The following is a 21042-nucleotide window of genomic DNA, read 5'->3' as shown; positions in this document are numbered from 1 at the left end:
AAAAATGAGCTGGGCGTGTGCCTGTAGTCCCAGCTACCCAGGAAGCTAAGGCACGAGAATCACTTGAACCTGAGAGATAAAGGCCGCAGCAAGCTGAGATCATTCCACCGCACTCCAACCTAGGTGACAGAGCCAGACCCTGCCTCAAAAAAAAGTTCTGTGTGAATGGTTTTTCAACTAGTGCTTTGTCCTACTTTCCCTGTCTTAAAAGAAATTGGCTTATGTATAGTGGTTAGAGATGGATTTTCATCACAGACTCAAACTACCTGAGGAAGTAAAACTGTCACACACCGACATCAAAACTGTGAGTGAGAGGAGTTCACTGCAGTGTGCAGTAGACAGGGAACACTTCCCCATAATTACGAAGTTCTCAGTTATCCCTTGCTAGTAAAGCCAATGTGTATTTTTCATTCATCTTGTAAAAAATAAAACATAATCAGTTAATTTTTTTAAAAAATCCCAGATAAGTACGAAAGCTCATTGTATTTTTTGGTGGTAAGGACTCTTCCTTCCCAATTTTAGGTGTAGGTAGTGCATCTTCTGTGGAAAGTAGTCATTGAATTCACTCTTTCAGCAAATATCAGTGCCTACTATGCGGCAGGCATGGTCCCAGAGATTCTGTGTATTTGGAAATGTATGGACAAGGTGATGGAGACAAGTCCCTAGTCTCATGGAATTAATTAGCCTTTAACGGAAGGAGACGTAAGTATGTTGCTCATTAATCCTGTGGCCAAAAGTAAGGCAGAGAGAGAGAGATGGGCGTGTTAAAGTCAGGAACAGACACTATAGATGGCCTGGTATTGTGGATGTGTTCAAGGAAAAGGCAAGAGTCCTGAGACTGGAATGTAGTGAGCCCAGGGAGAAAGTGTTAGATAGGGGACTGGAGAGGCCGGAGGTAGGGAGGAAGGAAGGACCTATTACAGATGGTCCCCTGCTTGCAATGGTTTGACATATGATTTTTCAACTTTATTGTGGGTTTGTCAGAATGTAACCTCGTCATAAATTGAGGGACATCTGGATTTATGATGCTTTGAATTATGATTTTCTGATTCTATGATGGGTTTATTGGGGATATTTGGTACATTTTGACTTTATATTTTCAATTTAGGGTGGATTTATCAGGTTGTAATCCCATCATAAGTAGAGGAACATTTGTATAACACTGTGGTTGAAGCAAGAAACCACTGGAGAATGTGAGAAGTGAGGCAGTGATCTGACTTGTATTTTATTTTATTATTTTATTTACTTATTTTTCCACACATTCAGAGAAACTTCTCTAGTAATGAACTACAGAAATGACCCCTGAAAGTTTAGTCATCTAACTTGTATTTTAAAAAGATCACGCTGGTTGGTACGTTGAGACTAGATTACAAAGTGACAAGGTTGGGAGTGGGGACACCAGTTGGCAGCTTGAGCAGAGGTGTTTGGTGATCCAGGTGGTTGGTGGATTCTGGGTCTATTTATGAAATAGAGCTGGTGGAATTTGTAGATGGATTAGATATATGTTTATATGAAAAAGGATTTTTGGCCTGGACAAATGAAAGAAATGTGATTGACTGAGATGGGAATACTTGGAGAATCTTTTTAAAATTCATTTTTGTTGCTATTACCAAAGTTACTTTTTCTTTCATTGTACTTTATGACTAGTTTTTGCTGATATTTATGTAGACTATTGACACTTTCATATATGACCTTTGTAACAACCCACCTTACTGAATTCTCTTACTTATAAAATGTTTCAGTCGATTCACTGATTTCTCATCTCTTCTGACTTCTCTGTGCAATTTTACCAAACCATTTAATTCTAAAAAGTACCATTTTCTTTTATGGCTCTATTCACTTTCCTCTGCCTGAAATATCATTTATTTCTTGCTTTTTCCTGTGTTTTCTCTTCATTCTTCAAAACCCAGCTCATGTTTCCCATCTGTAAGACATTTCTGGATTCCTAGGAAAGTTCCGTTTTCTTCCTGTGACCTGCAGCTTCACCATCTGCATACCTGTGTTAGAGCAGTCCATCAAACTTAATGGTAATTTTGCCTGCCTGTCAATCCTTCGGGGCTATGAACCCTTCAGGAATAGGAACTGAGTCTTACTCATCTTCACTTTTCCTGTGTTTAGCTGAATCTGCTCTGATAATTGTCTGTTATAAAATAAATATTTGTTATACACAAGTGGTCAATTTCTGCAGATTTAAAAACTGAAATTTGAAATTGGGGGCATTCTTCTTTACAGGGATTTTTATAAGCTTTTCTTCATTGTAACAGTTTTTAAAAATGTAGTTTTGCTACTTTAAAGTTCATATGGGACCAAAAAGCCCGCATTGCCAAGACAATCCTAAGCCAAAAGAACAAAGCTGGAGGCATCACGCTACCTGACTTCAAACTATACTACAAGGCTACAGTAACCAAAACAGCATGGTACTGGTACCAAAACAGAGATATAGACCAATGGAACAGAACAGAGCCCTCAGAAATAATACCACACATCTACAGCCATCTGATCTTTGACAAACCTGACAAAAACAAGAAATGGGAAAGGATCCCCTATTTAATAAATGATGCTGGGAAAACTGCCTAGCCATAAGTAGAAAGCTGAAACTGGATATCTTCCTTACACCTTATACAAAAATTAATTCAAGATGAATTAAAGACTTAAATGTTAGACCTAAAACTACAAAAACCCTAGAAGACAACCTAGGCAATACCATTCAGGACATAGGCATGGGCAAGGACTTCATGTCTAAAATACCAAAAGCAATGGCAACAAAAGCCAAAGTTGACAAATGGGATCTAATTCAACTAAAGAGCTTCTGCACAGCAAAAGAAACTACCATCAGAGTGAACAGGCAACCTACAGAATGGGAGAAAATTTTTGCAGTCTACTCATCTGACAAAAGGCTACTATACAGAGCTACAAAGAACTCAAACAAATTTACAAGAAAAAAACAAACAACCCCATCAAAAAGTGGGCAAAGGATATGAACAGACACTTCTCAGAAGAAGACATTTATGCAGCCAACAGACACGTGAAAAAATTCTCGTCATCGCTAGCCATCAGAGAAATGCAAATCAAAATCACAATGAGATACCATCTCACAGCAGTTAGAATGATGATCATTAAAAAGTCAGGAAACAACAGGGGCTGGAGAGATTGTGGAGAAATAGGAACAGTTTTACACTGTTGGTGGGACTGTAAACTGGTTCAACCATTGTGGAAGACAGTGCGGCGATTTCTCAGGTATCTAGAACTAGAAATACCATTTGACCCGGCCATCCCATTACTGGGTATATACCCAAAGGATTATAAATTATGCTGCTATAAAGACACATGCACACGTATGTTTATTGCAGCACTATTCGCAATAGCAAAGACTTGGAACCAACCCAAATGTCCATCAATGACAGACTGGATTAAAAAAATGTGGCACATATACACCATGGAATACTATGCAGCCATAACAAAGGATGAGTTTGTGTCCTTTGTAGTGACATGGATGCAGCTGGAAACCATCATTCTCAGCAAACTATCACAAGAACAGAAAACCAAACACTGCATGTTCTCACTCATAGGTGGGAATTTAACAATGAGAACACTTGGACACAGGAAGGGGAACATCACACACCAGGGCCTATTGAGGGATGGGGGGATGGGGGAGGGATATTAGGAGATATACCTAATGTAAATGACGAGTTAATGGGTGCAGCACACCAACACGACACATGTATACATATGTAACCTTCACGTGTGCACATGTACCCTAGAACATAAAGTATAATGAAAAAAATGTAGTTTTGTTGCTCTTGTAAAATAAGTCTTTTCTGAAGTATAGTATGTTCTATTATTATACCACTAAGAGTTAAGGTCTTGTAATGTACAATGTAGGAACCTCGCTTCAGTCTTTTCATGATGAGTCATATGTTAAAGGAGTTGGAGTCATGAGACCTTAAATTTTGAAAATTCCGAATAGGTGGATGTTATATATTTACTTACGAAGAAGCCTTTTGATCTTGTTTGGTTCTAATGTTCGCCTAGCAAGTAAGGATGGGAGGAATTGAAATCTATATTTTTCTGAGTGGAAAGGAGTAGTATTCATTCTTCTAAAACCAATTAGCCTTTTATAAAGGTAATATTTTCAAAAACTTTAATTCACAGTGTTTCAAATAAGACCATAAATATGTCATTACTTGTAGTTTATTTTCACATTTTATTTTTTCAACCCATCAGATCTTTGGATTGGCCTATGTAAGTTCAGAATGTCTACTATTCCTGTTATAAGTTAAGAGGTTGTCTTAGTGACACAAAAATATTTATTAGAAAATTATTAGTAATGTTTTTCATTGAAGCAGATATACTGTTTATCAAACAACCCATCATAGTTCATTGCTAGGTGCAGTGGGAAATATAGCCATCTATGTGCAGTGGGAAATGCAGCCATCTTTCTTGCTTTTGTTCTTTGAGTTAGGGTCTCACCATGTTGCCCAGGCTGGACTCAAACCCCTGAACTCAATGCATCCCTCAACCTCAGTCTGCTGAGTAGCTGGAATCTCTGCTGTGTGCTACCACATCTGGCTAGCATGCTTCATGCTTCTTTTTTTGCAGGGAGTTATAAGTGTAGATAGAGAGTTGAAACTGGTACCCAGAAAAAAATATTTAAAAAGTTACATCTATGGAATTGGTACGTGCTATATTAATTCAAAGAAGGAAGAAATTCTGTGGAAGGGGTAGTTTGGGGCAAGCAGGGTGGATTTAGGTAGTCTTTGAAGGATAAGGTAGGGTTTGTCTTAATGGAGAAGTGGAACATACTACATCGGAAACAAATAGGATGCAGGGCCCAAAGGGAAGAGTTACTGTGAAATGAGAGAGTGAGATACTGATCTCTATCCTGAAACATTAAGGATTTTTGTAATTTATCTCATCAAAGAAAATAAATTTTCCTCTTGACTTGCTAGAGTGAATACACAGTAACTGAATTTAATAGAGGCCCATGTAAAATCTCTTTATCATGTTTCTTTTTACGTCCAAGTAATATAGGCATAGTACTCAAACCAAAACAAAATGCTAACTGGAAAAGGAAAAAAAAAAAAAAATCCTAATTTGACCATCTGACACTAACAGTTAACATTTTAGAACATTTTTTCTAGATGTGAAAAACAGCTATATATATATAAACTCATATATATATATGAGTTTATAAAATTGAATCATATTAAAAAGTTACCTTAAAAATAAAATATTTTGTATTTTTTGTGTTTTATTTCTATTTTAGGAGAAAACCAAAAGCCAAGGCACCACTTCCTCCAGCTGAGACCAAATATGCTGATGTCTCTTCAGCTGCTGATTCTGTAGAATCCACTGCTTTCATCATGGAACAGAAAGAAAACATGATAGATAAAGACATTGAACTCTCAGTGGTCCTACCTGGGGATATTATCAAATCTACTACTGTTCATGGCAGGTACGCTGGAGTGAATGAAATATCAGGACCTCCCCTTCTTATTCCACCACTGAAAGCCTCTGTGATATATGTCTTGATGTTTGTTCTTTGAGAAAACGCTTCATTTATCACTCAGTTTATTTACCTGTTAAAAAAAGAGTGCTAAAATGGTGTTAAAAATTTTCTATCAATGTTTTAATATCAGTGCTATGAATTCCACAAGCCCAATTAAATGTCTTGAAATCTGGAACCCTTTCATATCTCGTTAGTTATCTAACAAGTTTTTAAAAATAAGCCTTTCCTGGAGGAATGGCCATCAGTTATACTGATTTTGTAAACCCAACTTACAAAACAAGCCCAGTGACCCGCAGGAAAATCCTATCCTTTTCTTCTCAAATTTTTCTTCCCTCTTTAAGCCGCTTCTTTAAGTTTGCGAAACTCTTAATTTTAAGAGTTTTATTACTCTTTATTAAATACTTTTGTATTTATCAAAACAGTTAAATCTGTCTGTAAAGTAATTGGCAGTTTTTTTATTTCATTGAATGATTTAATTAATTTATTTAAAATGTGGGTGAGTTAAGTAGAAAAGTAAAATCAAACTTTATCCTAGCAAAAAGGAAAGATGTGATTTAGAAGACTGATATTTTTAAATACCTTTGTGAAAATTGGAAAAATGGAACAAAGCCAAGTGTAATTTTCCATTTCACTTTGAAGTGGAAAGTTACATGAACTATAGACTTGGTCTTGTTCTTTCACCTTCAACTGCCTATTTGTTATCAGGAATCCTGTTTTAGAAATTTAAGCTGTTTTGACCTTAGCGCTCTCTCTCTCTCTCTCTCTCTCTCTCTCTCTCTCTCTCTCTCTCTCTCTCTCTCTATCTGTGTGTGTGTGTGTGTGTGTGTGTGTGTGTGTGTGTGTGTGTTGCGTATAAGGAAAAGAATATGTTGGGTATTGCATTCTTACAGTCTGGTTTTGTCTAGAAAACCTCATTGAAGGTAACCTTAATTTTAAGATGTATCATTAAAATCATGTGTAACTTTACAGATCATTTAAAGTAGATGAAAACAAAATAGTTCAGCTTTAGCAAATCATATAGTGTTATTTAACTCTGATTACATTTGAGGAAGTTGCATTTTGCCATTTATTTTGTATTGAAAGTCATTTTGGAGATCACACATTGAACCCTATTTATGAGATTGAGAAAACTGTGTCTCTGGTAGGCTCCCATCTGCAACTGTGGATGGCCTCGTACGTGTGAGAAAGACATCTTGAAAGTTAAGAGACAACGACCATTATCATCAATTCCTGAAATAATATTACTCTGGTTTTAAAAGGATAGTGGATCTGGCTGGGGGTAACAAAGGCAATTCCTTTTTTTATTTTTATTTTATTTTTCCTGAATTCAAAGTAAGTAAAAAAAAAAAAAAAAAAAAAAAGTCAACCTTTTTTTCTAGTTCTTCAGGGTTACAGGTGATGCTGGTTTCATCACAAATACTCTTCAGAATTTCTTCTTGGGGATGTACCAGTCATCTATTTATATTGCCTTATTCTCTGCTTGCTATAAGTGAATCTCTGGGTTCTTCAGATTTTTTTTTAAACCTCAGTGACTTTAATATAAGAAGCATGTTTTTTCTCTCTGTCCTGTCACCCGTCATAGTTATTTTAGACTTTTCCATATGCCACCCCAAGTTAACTTTTCTTCTCTTTCCTCAACTCTGGAAACCGAGATCCATGGTCAGCTTCCCTATTTCCACCAGAGAATGGTGGAATCTCATCACTTTAAAACTCTTCCAGTTCTTAGATCTTAGGGTTCCTTATTTGAATACTACCTTTTAAAACATCTAGCTTATCCACTTTCTCTTAACTGAATTAGTTCTTCATCCTCCTCAAGTCTAATTTATGACTGTTCTGTAGGATGCTGCATTTTTCTTCATGTCTAAATTTTCATCATGTCTATTTTTTCTTTACACCTGATAGATTCTGCATCAGACATTTCTCCTACATTTGTACTTACAAGCACCCTAGATTTTTCCTACCCTCCTTCCAGCATGTTTGCCTCCTCAGGTCCCTAAATCTGAGTAATTTTTCATCAATCAGCTTTGTGTTTCTGGGCCACCAACTATTTTGAATTGCTGTAGTTTTTTTTTTTTTTTTTAATCTATGAAAATGTATTATAGCTGTATTGATAGGATTCAATACGATTAAACGAAATACTATCAGGGCTTGCCACCTATTGGCTTCCTTGGTTTTTTTGTTTGTTTGTTTGTTTTTTTTGTTTTGTTTTTTATTGGGAGCTGCTTTTCTTAACCCTGGCTCTCTTCATTTACCTTGCACCCTCAGATTAATCTAAAACGCCTCTCTGTTTGTGGTACTACCTTTGATAAAAGACTGCAGGACAGCAATTCAATATCAGATTAAAGAAGTCCAAACTACCTAGCCTGGATATTGGGATACCTTATTTTATCCTCCAAAATTAAGTAGGCTTTTCCTTCACCACCACTCTCCTTTCTTTTTTTTTTTTCTTTTTCTTTCTTTTTTTTTTTTTTTTTTTGAGACAGAGTCTTGCTCTGTCACCCAGGCTGGAGTGCATTGGTGGGATCTCAGCTCACTGCAACCTCCACCTCCCAGGTTCAAGCAATTCTCCTGCCCCAGTGTCCCAAGTAGCTGGGATTACAGGTGAATGCCACCATGCCCAGCTAATTTTTGTATTTTTAGTAGAGACAGGGTTTCACCATGTTGGCCAGGCTGGTCTCGAACTCCTGACCTTAGGTGATCCACCACCCCCAGCCTCCCAAAGTGCTGGAATTACAGGCGTGAACCACTGTGCCCCGCCCTCCTTTGTGTATCTTAAGCTTCACCACATGACTCTTTGCTCTTCCTTTGTTCTTCTACAAATATTCTATTTCTTTCACCTCCATACTTTTATGAACTCTTTTCTCCCCCTGGTGTAACTCACTACCCTCATTTTCTCCAGTTAGTTTATATAGCTCAGGTAATATATTTTATATAAAGGCTCCCTGATCTCCCCGGAATCAAGGATTAACTCTGGCTTCCAAACTCTTCTGACACTTTGTATCATATTTATTACATACTGTTTTTTGCTGTAATGTATGTGTAGGTCTTAGCTTTCGAAGAAACTACAGAGCCATGAGAATATCATTACTTTTCTTTATAGTGCCTAGCACAGTTTCTTGCAATGTAGGCATTTCATAAATTTATCAAAATGAATATTGTCTTCCTAAACCCTTATGTGTAGATGGAGGTAGCAACATAAATGGTGTGAAGAAGCACTTGGAATGAGTCCTAGTTGTTTACCCAGAATCTTTTAAGTAAAGATATTTTCTCCAGGCTAAGAGCAAGGTAGGAATGCCCCAAATTCCGATTGCTTTTTAAATTTTGTTTAGGTCTGAAGAGTTTTTCTGAGAGTAGAATTTATATCAGTGTGTTTATTTGTTTGTTTGTTTGTTTGTTTGTTTAGACAGGGTTTCAGTCACCCAGGTTGGAGTGCAGTGGTAAGATCTGGGCTCCCTGCAACTTCTGCCTCCCAGGCTCAAGCAGTCTTCCCACCCCAGCCTCCCAAGTAGCTAGGACCACAGGCGTGTGCTACCACGCCCAGATAATTCTTGTATTTTTTGTAGAGATGGGATTTCCCCCACATTGCCCAACCTGTATATCAGTGTTTTCACTATGGGGTTTCATTTAGGGACTTTGTTTGCAGTAGTTTTATAATTCAGACATGATTCATTGATGCTATGACTAATTTTCTATTTTAAGTGTTTGTGATTTAAAGTAGTTGTGTGATTCTGAATATCTTGGAAGTGTGATTCTGGGATATCTTAATGCAATCCAAGATGTTTAAGAGTCTGACTTGGTATATCTTAAAAGTGTGACTTGGGATATCTTTATAGTGTGATTAGGGATGTCTTGAGTGTCACAGCTGCTGCTGACCTATTGTTTCACAAAACTGTTTAATAATAACAACAAAAAGAAATGTTCAAATAGAAAATTATGTACTACTACTGATAAATGTTAACTACCTAATGGGAAGACTCAATGATAAAAATAAAATTTCTTCATGGCTTTGTTACTACCATATAAAAGAAATATGAAAAATCTCTACAGAATAATACAAGAATTTGGTGGGGGACTAAGGAAAGTAATTTTAAGTGTGTGAGGGTTTCTTAGATAAACAGTTCTATATGTAACTCTGAAAAGACTTTAATGCAGTTTTTTCACATCATATTTATGTTTGAGAAGTGTCTAGTGATGACAAATGTATGATAAATATAAGCACAGTGTTATCTTCAGAAGAATGCACTTGTTTGTGCATTGATTTTCACAAAAGAGCTTGTTCAGATTAGGGAACACAGTGGGGTTGGAGGTGCTCATAGACTTTATGCTCAGGGAGAAACTGACTATCCTGAATTAGGTTGGCAGCCATCTGCCAGCTTAACTATTTTTGGTACCAGGACTTAGTGATGCCATCTCTTTAATCTCTTAGTGATGCCATCTCTTTAATAACCAAAAGTCACCATGTCTCCACTATCTTGCTTTTGTGAGCCCCTGCTTACATTAAGGGGGCTTGCCATGCTAACCTGAAAACTCTTGGGCATTTCTAAGTATCCTGATACCATGGATGGTTGGACCTAAAGAAGGAGGAATTAAAATATTTTATTTATATATAAGATACAGTGTAGTATAGATGTGTGTGTACGTATGTCTATGTGTATGTATATATGTTTGCACACATATATAAATGTGTGCATCTATGTATATGTAGACTGTGTGTACCAAATCCAAAATCTCAAATGCTTCAAATTCCAGAACTTTTTGGTGTGAATATGATGCTCAAAGGAAATGTTTATTGGAGCATTTCAGATTTTGGATTTCCAGATTAGGGATGCTCAACTCGTGTAATGCAAATATTTCAAAATCTGAAAAAAATATGAAATCTGAAACACTTCCTGCCTCAAGCACGTTGGATAAGGGATACTCAACCTGTTTCTGTGTGTATGTGTATCATGTATATAATCCGTAAACATCTTTTTCACCAGACAAAGCAATTCTTTGCCTTTCTAGAAATGAACATTAAAGGATACTACTGTTACAGAACTGATGGCTCTTCTTCTCGGAAGATGCCATATACTTCACAACAGCATAAGCAGTGGTGTCTGCTAGTACTTGGGAAAAGTTAATTTTTAATGAAAGTGAGCTTATAGACTAAACAGATATAGAAACCACATAGAATAAGGAATTATGTGGGTACATTTGTATATTATTCTAGGTCTTCATCTTATAGTCGGGTATCTGCTTCATAGGTAATTATTCCTCATTGAATAGGTATTAGTTCTTTTTTCTTCTCTTCCCCTTTTCCAGGCTAAACTTTTAAAGCAAAATGTTCAATTTGGGATATCTGATAAGATTAACACGAATCCTTCTTAGCCTGTAGAGAGAGCATTCCATGGCCATGCTATCACACTTTCTTTCCTACGAGAGGGAGAAAGAAATAAGCACCATTTATAACAGAGGATATTTCTTTTACGCACCTACTACAAATAGGAATTTGTTTTGATTTGAGCACACGTGAGATGTCATAATTGAAAACACAAAGAAAGCACAGAACTCCAAGCTAGAAGTCCCAACTAGAAGTTACAGTTTATTCTAGACTTGCTGTGTGATCTTAAGCAAATCACCTCACCTCTCTGGGCTTTTCCCATAAAATAACCCAGAGACATGTCGCAATGCTTTTCGGCCTGATTTGCCTGTCCCATAACACCGGTTTACAGCAGAGTTGAGCCTGAGCTTTGACTGGCATAGGGTGGGTCCGCTAAGGAGCTTGGGAGCATTTTACATGGATTACAGCGCCACCTATTGGGAAAAAGTAGACTATGAAAAAAATGACAAGATCTTTTTTTCATAGTTGGATCAGTGTGGGGTTTTTGCTAAAAAAAAAAAGAGTAACAGAACAGAATGGATCTAGAAAAATTTCTGAAGTTCACGTCATATTTATGTTTGTGAAGTGTCTAGTGATGACAAATGTATGATAAATATATGTATATAATAGGGTAATTTTTAAAAAACTGCCCAACGTCTATAGGGTGGTACAAACCATGTTTAACTCTACAAGATGCTTACATTTTGGTGTAGATCCTTATTCTGCTGTAATTGCTTAAAACAAAAGTTGGCATTTAACTGTCAGCCTCTGTCACCTGCCTGCTCCCCTGGTTGGGAAAGGGGTGACAAAGTATTCATAAATGTCCTCAGAACATTGTTCCTGGCAGGGCCACCCTCTTCCCTTTGCTTTCCTGGCATCTACGCTTTATAATAATGACCCTTTTTAATTTCAGATTTTTAACTTAATTTAATTTTTAAATTTTTCTAGGGACAGGGTCACACGCCATTGCCCAGGCAGGAGTGCAGTGGTGTGATCGTAGCTCACTGCAGCCTCAAACTCCGGGCTCAAGTGATGTCCTGCCTTGGCCTCCCAAGGTGCTGGGATTACAGATGTGAGCCACCGTGCTCAGCCCTAATTTTAGTTTTTAAATTTTTGTGATTGCAGTGGCAATAGTTAGATGTTTTAGAAAGTTGGAAAATACAGATAAGCCAAAAAATTGTAAATGCAATTTCATTAAGCAGGCCAGTTGCAGCTTCTAACGTTGTAGTGTCTAGCCTTTTATTCTTAGGCATGCACATCTATGTGTACACGTATGTATGTACACACATCTGTATGTGCACTCTTCTTTTTTACAACAATATGGTATTATATTGTACATGCTATTTGTAACCTCCTTTTTTCAGTTAATGATTTCCACCTTTCATGTCAATAAAATTTTATCCTTTGTCTATTTTCAAATTGCCCCAGTTATAGTGAGATGGATTTGCAGTATTTTTGTTTTTATAAGTGGCATGTATGTGTGTTTAGTAGGTGTGTTCTTAAATCACCATTTTTATGTCGGTAATTATTTATAATCAGCTGTGAGTATAACACCCAAGATAAACGACCAGATAGAGTCCAAAGTGATTACTTTCTAAAAATTGTGGGGTTTTTTACATTTAGTAATATCTATTTTTAGTATGTTAAGAACTTATCAGCTTAGTAATGTGACCTATTACTAATTATCTTCAAATCTTAATTTCATCTATTTTCTTTGAAATGTTTCTTATAGCATAATAAGCATTCTCAGTTTTGAGATTGGGTCTAGTTGTTGTGTGTACCTGGTACATTTCATTTCTTGCACACACAGACAGAGCACTGCTTCATTCCTGAACTCATTACTGAACTACATGGGTTAGCATAAGATTGATAAACAGCAGCAATAGAGAATGTTTTAAGATTTCTGTACGATTACTGGTATGTATAATTGGGTTGTTGGTGTGCACTTACAAGGTACAGATACGAAACTAATACAGGGAATTGTTACCTATTTCTGAAAGAAGTGGGAAATCTCATAGGGATTTCTTCATTTCAAAGAAGAGCTTTTAGAGTCTTAAAAAAAAAAAATTCTGCCCTCCAGAAAATTATTATATTATCTTACAAGAGAAAAAATTCTGTAAATACTGTTAATGCAAAGCAGACTCCGCTGAGTAATAAAATAACCCAAAATTCAATGTGGTGTAATAATACAGAGGAGTGATTATAATGTTCATTCAGTCCTTTTCCACTTTTAATAATTTGCCTCAAGTTTTAGATGGACTGTTCATGTGTGCTCCCGCCTTAGGGAACAGGAAGACAGGCATCTTTTCTGTGGTGATCTCGTGGTCAAACTCATTAGCCAACTGCTTTCAGGTGCATCGGCTGGGGGATGATTATCCAACCAGAGTTGTTATCTTTGGCAGAAGTAGTTTGGCATCCAGGTATATTCAAGAGATGATTTTATTTCCTGTGGGTGCACTTTGTGACTAGTTAACCCCAGCGGCGTCCCTGTTGGATGCAGGACCTGCTTAAAAGTTAATGTCCGACTTTTACAGCGTTATGACTCCTTTATGGTAAAGCTAGACAGTCAGTAATTCCCAACCTCAAAATCTTGTGGTCAGGGTCAGCTTTCCTGTGTTACAGTGCTGTATGCTGAGGCTTCAATTAAATATTTAAAGCATTCAAACTAGTCTGAGGCTGTTTTGGGAAAAGATCTTAACCCTATTTAATGTTTATGTTTCACCTTTGTATAAAGATATGGCTTAGGCAAAACAAGCTTATTAATTATAAAAAACAACAGAACTTTCACCATGTTATTTTTTTCTAAAGCATATGAATCTCCTTTCAACAAGTATGCTTTCTCATGTGTCAGTTGTATTCGTCTGCTATGCATTTGAGCCCATTGACTTTCAAACAGAATTAATCACTGTTTTCTCTAAATTCCTCATTCGACAACAGCGACCTGGCCAGGTACCTACAGATTACTAAGATGTGGTCCTGCTAGAGGGGAGCTCACATCCGTGTACACACAGAATCCAGATAACTTGTCGAGGTCACTCTGCTGCTTAAGATCTAAGTAAGATTGGCCTGAACCCCTGTTCCACTTCTGGAAGGTTCAATCCCCTGTATAATCTTATCATAAACTCCCAAGAGTTTTACGTTCTTGGGGCCACCTCTGTCTCTGACTTTATGTCTCACCACTTCCGGATTCATATTTTTCGGTTTCTACTTCTGAAATTCCATCTGAAATTATTTGACACCTCCCAAGGCTACCCAAAATTCAATGTGATGTAATAATATAGAATGATGGTTTGTAGAGTTACAGTAAGCACATCACATAGCAGACCATTGAAATTTGCATTTTAGATCTCCTGTTGGGTACTTTCAGCAACCCTGCCACTTTGTTATGTCCCTCCAATCCTGGCCCCTTTCCACTGGCTAGCTCTTCTTTCTGTCTCTGTCTCCTTTCTGCATTAGCTTCAATCCTATCAGCTCCCTACAAAATGTATCTGGAATCTGAGTAGTCTAGGCCGCCACCATCTTCCACCTAAATTTTTGCAATAACCTTGTAGCTGCTGCCCCAGGCTATTTGGAATACAAAAACCAGAATGTAATCCTTTTAAAAAGTAGAGTGGATCACATCACTCCTCAGAGTTCTGAGGAGGCTTTCTGTCTCACTCAGTAAAATCTCAAGTCTTCACTTGAAAGGCCTTTAAACACTACAAGATTATCACTGATTTCGTGCCTATTGTTTTCACCTTAGCCGACTAGTTTCTGTTTTTCTTTAAACACTTAGAGCACATTCCTGCCTCGGGGTTTTTGTACTTGTCAAAGCTATCTTTCCCCAGATATCCCAGGCCCTTCAAGGTCTCTATTCTGGTGTCATTTTTCAATTAGGACATTCCTAACTTCTTTCCTTGTTTTTTTTTAATTTAAATTTTATTTTTTTATCAGAGCATGTATCACCACCTGATATTTTATATATTTTACTTGTTTCTTTTTTATCTTCTCTCTAGATCAGAGTTCCATAAACTTCATAAACTACAGTATGATCAGAATAGGCTGGAGTGCCTGTCAAAGCACAAATTGCTGTTCCTCATTCCCAGAGGAATTAATGATCTGGGTTGGGGCTTGACAATTTGCATTTCTAACAAGTTCTCAGCAGATACTGATGCTGCTGGTCTATGTATCACACCTTGAGAACCAGCGTGTTAGAATTACTGTATCCAGTATGGCAGCCATTCACCACATGTGTCTACTTACATTGAATTTAAATTAAGTTGAATAAATTAAAAATTTGATTTGGGAGTCCACTAGCTCAGTAACCACTGTGTTGGATAGTGCAGATATAGAACATTTCCATTGGTGCAGAAAATTCCACTGGGCTTATTACTGTAAAACACAAACCACATAAAGATCCACATGGAGCTTACTATGGTGTAAGGAATCAGGTTAGATACACAACTTTTCTTTTTCATCCGATAGTTTTCCCAGTACCACTTATTGAAAATTCAGTTGTTTCCCCAGAGACAATTCATATGCAGTATTAAATTCACATATGTAATTATGTCTATTGCAGAACTTTCTGGATTGCTGCATTTATCTGTCTGGGAATAGGAATACTTTCAAGACAAATTTGGCTTCTGAAACTATTGAATAAAGAATTGGACCTGGAATTATAAAATGAGAGAATAAAGTCATAAAGAAGTTCTGTGGTTTTCAGTTGCCTCTAAAAGAGGCATTTTTAGTAGAAAACATGTAAGCAGTGTTGAGTTCAAAGGTCATGATATAGTCGGCAATTTTTTTCTTATGAAATCTGATATAGTGTGTAAAGTTTCTAGATAAATAAAGTGACTGAGGGGATAGGCCATTATATTAATATTCTTGACCAATTGTCCACCCCATTTATTAGATTAGAAAATTAATTTGTCACAGAAATACCAATATTTCTACACAAAGTATCAAATTGTTCTAACTTTTTTAAAAAATCAAAAATTTATTTTTTTAACATTTATATGTTTATACATAAAGGATGATAATTATGGCACAAAAATAGTGATAAAAACAAAACAAAACTTTAATAATTTTTTGTATTTTTGTTTTGTTTTGTTTTTTGAGACGGAGTCTTGCTCTGTCGCCCAGGCTAGAGTGCAGTGGTGTGATCTCAACTCACTACAAGCTCCGCCTCCTGGGTTCACGCCATTCTCCTGCCTCAGCCTCCCAAGTAGCTGGGACTACAGGTGCCCGCCACCACGCCCGGCTAATTTTTGTATTTTTAGTAGAGACGGGGTTTCACCGTGTTAGCCAGGATGGCTTTGATCTCGTGACCTTGTGATCCGCCCACCTCAGCCTCCTAAAGTGCTGGGATTATAGGCGTGAGCCACCGCACTCAGCCATTTGTCTTGTTAACTTATGTATTTCTGGCAGAGATTCAAGAAAACTGTGTATTTAAGAAGTAAAAGATGTTGGAAGAATAAGTGTCAATGTTTTTACATTTATTACTTGACACATTTATATATAAAGAGAAAGAAATACAGTCTGCATGTATCATCATTTACTCATAGACAACAGCAGACAGTTACCCAGTCAGTTGGCAATGAAAGTTCTCTCCTCCTCCAGCTAAACGGTATTTATAATTGTATTTAACTAGACATTACCTAATCCTTCTTAACTTTATTTACTATCAAAGAAAGTACTATTTCCAAGTCTAGAATTGGTATGTGCCATCCAATTGCTCTTGCAGAGTACCATATTACCAAAAAATCAACTTCCACAAGACCGTTTTGCTAGTCTCTCTCTGGATGAAATTTAAAATGTACTGTTTAAAGCCAAAACATAGGCAATATAGATACATTTATGGGCATAGCCTGTGGCTCAAAAGAAGGATGTAAAACTCTTAAATAATATGCAACCATCTAATAAAGACACAGGGAATGTATTTTGAGAATTGAAATGTATTCCTGAGAATTGTTTTTTAATTGAGGGACTTAGAGCCTTTTATTTATTTATTTTTCTTTATATATGTACAAGTAATAGGGTGCTACTTGTATGTGGGGGAGGAGAAGGGAGGTGTGAGGGACCATTGAGAAACATACTCCTTATCCCATAAAGATTGGACTGGCCCAGGAGTAGGCAGCGACCACAGAAAGTAGAAATGGGGGCTGAAAACGGGATGATCTGAAATCTATGTAATGTAATGTTTGACTTCAAGACCACACAGTATCCAAGAGTGAATCCTTCCCCATCTCTGCAGGAGACTCCTTGTCTGGAAGAACTGCATCAGAGGGGCTGCAGGCCTGGGAGCTTGCTGAGGGTGACGTCGTGCCATATGAAAACAGATGCACTAAAATAGAAGTGGCATACCGAATGGCGGGATTTCTAGCCCCATTTGCCTGTCAAGTTCCCAAAAGCCAGTAACCAGGTTTATATCTCTAGTCAAGAAATTGGAGAGTAACTTTTTACTAATATGTGCATTTCCCTTTTGAGGTGGGATGCAGATGTCTGGCTCCCCAATTACCCTAAAGTGAATCCCATGAACCTACACCTCCAGCCATAAAAATAGGATTTTCACACTGCAGCTCAGTGCCTTATTCTTAAGTATGAACTAACAGCTTAGGATCACCTGACATTTGGGGAAAGCACATGATACCAAAGATTTTTTAGTGTGCTTTCCTTAAGGGCTGGCAGTATTAAGACAGACTCAGAGACTATGTTGTTCTGTTGATGATATGAATGAAAATATAAGTCTGTGTCAACAATGAGAGTCTATGGAAAGGGAAGCAAAAAATTGGTAAGTATCCCTGAATTCCAAGTTGGGTATGAAAGTTTCTATAGAAATGAGTCCTGTGTTACCAATGCTATTAAACATTCATTCATTATTTGAAATTATCTCATACATTTACTTTATTTCTATTTTATGTTCTAGTACAAGAGCTGATAAACTTTTTCTGTCATGGGCCAGGAAGTAAAAATAGTAGGCTTTGTGGGCTATGCCTGTATAGTAGGTGTGGTCACGCTACTCCATTCTGCTGTTGTAACTAACACAAAAGTAGCCTGAGACGTTATATAAACAAATGGGCATGGCTATTTTATAATACGACTTTATTTACAAAAACAGACTGTGGGCCCATTTTGACCTGCACATTGTGGTTTGCTGACACTTGGTTTAGTACATCCAGTAGAGTGTTAGATCTATGAGAACAGATATACTATAATACTTGTACTGTGATTCCAGTGCCTAGAGAATATTCATAACCTTTGAATGATTAAAGAATTTGTACTACGCCCTTTAGGATTTTGTGGACTTCCTATGTAGATATTTACAGTCTGTTTTCTAAAGCCAAAAAGGTGGTGGTGCTTGTTCCAAATGCTTCATTCTTATGAGAACTTTGTAATCAATTCATAAGCTAAAGACTGCCAATATTGTATTACAAATAATGTGTTGTGAAGGACTGCTCTTGGGTAAGGAAAGGACTTCTCCTGAAACTTGTAATTTGGAAACAATTTGGTAAAACATAAAAGTAGTTGTTGAACTAACACTAGGATCCATGCTGTCTTGACTATCCCAGGACTTTTTAACTATTACAATTTTGTCTGTTTAAATATCTTGTAGTCCAATTTTTTGCAGTTATATTATTTTTTTGATGATGATGATGATGATGATGATGATGATGATGACAGGGTCTTGCTCTGTTGCCCAGGCTGGAGTGCAGTGGCATGATCTCATCTCACTGCAACCTCATCTTCCAGGGCTCATGTTGTTCTCTGGCCTCCACCTCCTGAGTAGGTGGGACTATAGGCACGTACCACCACAGCAGGTTATTTTTAAAAATTTTTTGTAGAGACAGGGTCTTGCCATGTTTCCTAGGCTGGTCTCCAACTCCTGGGCTCAAGCGGTCCTCCTGCCTTGGCCTGTAGCTTGGCCTATAGCTCAAATTTTAAGCTGCTTTTCCAAATACGATTTTGTAGCTTTGTTTATCTATTGAAGACAAGCATTCCAAGAAAATCCTCAAAATAATAACAGGTAATGAAATACTCTTGTTTTACAGTAAGCCTATGATGGACTTGTTGATATTCCTTTGTGCACAGTATCACTTAAATCCATCAAGTTACACAATCGATCTGTTGTCAGCTGAACAGAACCACATTAAATTTAAACCAAACACACCAATAGGAATGTTGGAGGTAGAGAAGGTAATTTTAAAGCCAAAAATGTTGGATAAGAAAAAACCTACACCTATAATACCAGAGGTAAGAATTCCATTATATCTTTTGGTATCTTGTGGCTAAAATATTAAGTTGATTTTTCAGTCATTAGCAGCTCATTGTAAGTGAAATGAAAATGGACTTTCCTGATCAAATTTGATGTGAACATAGGTATTATGTTTTTCTAGGCCACTTTGTTTAGGATTCAGTTGGTTATTGATCCTTGAATTCAATAGAATTTGGGCAAAACTTTAGATTTAAGTGCTCTAAAATGATATCTAATATGATTGCATAAGAATGTAACAATTATGAATGATTTGTATTTTAAGCTACTTTTTAAAAAAGTATTTTATATGTAAAGGAGGATTTTAGAATCTTTTCATGCAAATTCATCTAAGAATTTCCTAAAGTAATATTTTGGCTTCTGCGTACTTGGTAAGCAGCAGTCGTAACTTACATCTATTTGTGTGTGTGTGTTTTTGTTTTGTTTTCCAACTCTTCATTGTGTTTGAATTAATAACATCTAAACTATTAATGTGTGCTGCACATTAACTCCATTTTCTTTAATGTACAAATTCCATGCAAAAATTTTTAACCACATCATTCTAATATCATCAGTCCTTATTAAAATTGTTTTATTGCTATACGCAATAGGGTAGAATTTTATGGGTTTCAACAAATACTCTTTCATTATGAACATCAACCATTTTCATTTTATAATATATATAAAAGTTTGTATATTAAATTGCTACATGTGACTTAAATATACATATTCTTGCATTTTCTTCATGTTGTTATGAAGCTTTTTTCAAAGAAGTTGAGTTTTTGAAAATATTAAAACATACTTGCTTTCTGCAATATATGATTTAATATTATTAATATGTGTTAGGATATTGGACTGCCTTCTGTCTAGGCATTTGTTTCTGTTTAGGTGTTTATTACCTGCTGTTTTTCTAGGTGGAAATGGTTATATTTATGCTATTGCATGGGATTATACAAAGGGTTTTAGTTTTGTGAATAAATGTCTTTAAGGACCTGCAAAATGTACATTTCACTTAGTATAGTCTCATGTTGCTAAGTTCCATACAGGATTTAATTCAATTACATGATGAGATGCTTAAAATCTTCCCAGCAATTTTAAATTATCAGTAGTAGATATCTAATGAAGACATTGTAATATTCTTTACTAAAATATTAAAATTAGCCAAAGTAATAATAGTAACAACAACAAAAGCTAATCACAATAGTCAATGTTCTCTTATTGATCAATGACTATGTGCCAGAAAGTCTGCTAAGGTTTTCATATGGATTATCTCATTTATAATGTTTCAAACAGAAACAAAATTTTAGTGACTTAACCAAAGTACCCCTTTTTTTTATTGAGGCAATAGAGAAATTATTTGAAAGATAAATATTCCTCAAAGGGTAGGATAAAATATACATAATTTTGTACGATGTACATCTGCTAATTTTAAAGTAAGTATTTTAAGGAACAAAGTGAAAACATGAGTGGTACTAGATGTGAGGCTAGTTTGTTCTTTTTTAGTTTAAAACCTAATTAAAATCTTACTATAGAATGGTTGGATTATTTAATAAATAAACTAATGTATTTGCTTCTAAGAACTTGCTTTGGATTTAGGAAGTAACATTAATCAAAAAGAGAATTTCACACCAAAATAGGAAAGTACTGTTTGGTGGCTTACGTCTATAATCCCAGCACTTTGGGAGGCCGAGGCAAGTAGATCACCTGAGGTCGGGAGTTCAAGACCAGTCTGACCAACATGGAGAAACCCTGTCTCTACTAAAAATACAAAAAAAATTAGCCAGGGTGGTGGTGCATGCCTATAATCCCAGCTACTCGGGAGGCTGAGGCAGGAGAATCGCTTGAACCCGGGAGGCGGAGGTTGTGGTGAGCCGAGATTGCGCCGTTGCACTCCAGCCTGGGCAAAAAGAGCGAAACTCTGTCTAAAAAAAAAAAGAAAAAAGAAAA

The 21042-nt window shown here is 36.5% G+C and overlaps 1 protein-coding gene and 1 pseudogene across 20 annotated transcripts in view; one reads left to right on the top strand and one right to left on the bottom strand.

The window, feature by feature from the left end:
- COBLL1 (cordon-bleu WH2 repeat protein like 1) overlaps positions 1-21042 on the top strand; it is a 160815-nt gene that overhangs the window by 94149 nt on the left and 45624 nt on the right. For all 20 annotated transcript variants that reach the window (XM_007965187.3, XM_007965186.3, XM_038001998.2 and 17 more), the window contains 2 exons: positions 5267-5455; positions 18896-19097. In XM_007965187.3, the coding sequence (XP_007963378.3) occupies positions 5267-5455; positions 18896-19097 (391 nt within the window). The remainder of the gene's footprint in view (positions 1-5266; positions 5456-18895; positions 19098-21042) is intronic.
- On the bottom strand, positions 1241-1318 carry LOC119625591 (small nucleolar RNA U3; annotated as a pseudogene).

Source organism: Chlorocebus sabaeus, chromosome 10 (genome assembly GCF_047675955.1).
Source record: "Chlorocebus sabaeus isolate Y175 chromosome 10, mChlSab1.0.hap1, whole genome shotgun sequence".
Classification (NCBI taxonomy): Eukaryota; Metazoa; Chordata; class Mammalia; order Primates; family Cercopithecidae; genus Chlorocebus; species Chlorocebus sabaeus.
This window is presented reverse-complemented; position numbering and strand designations above follow the sequence as displayed.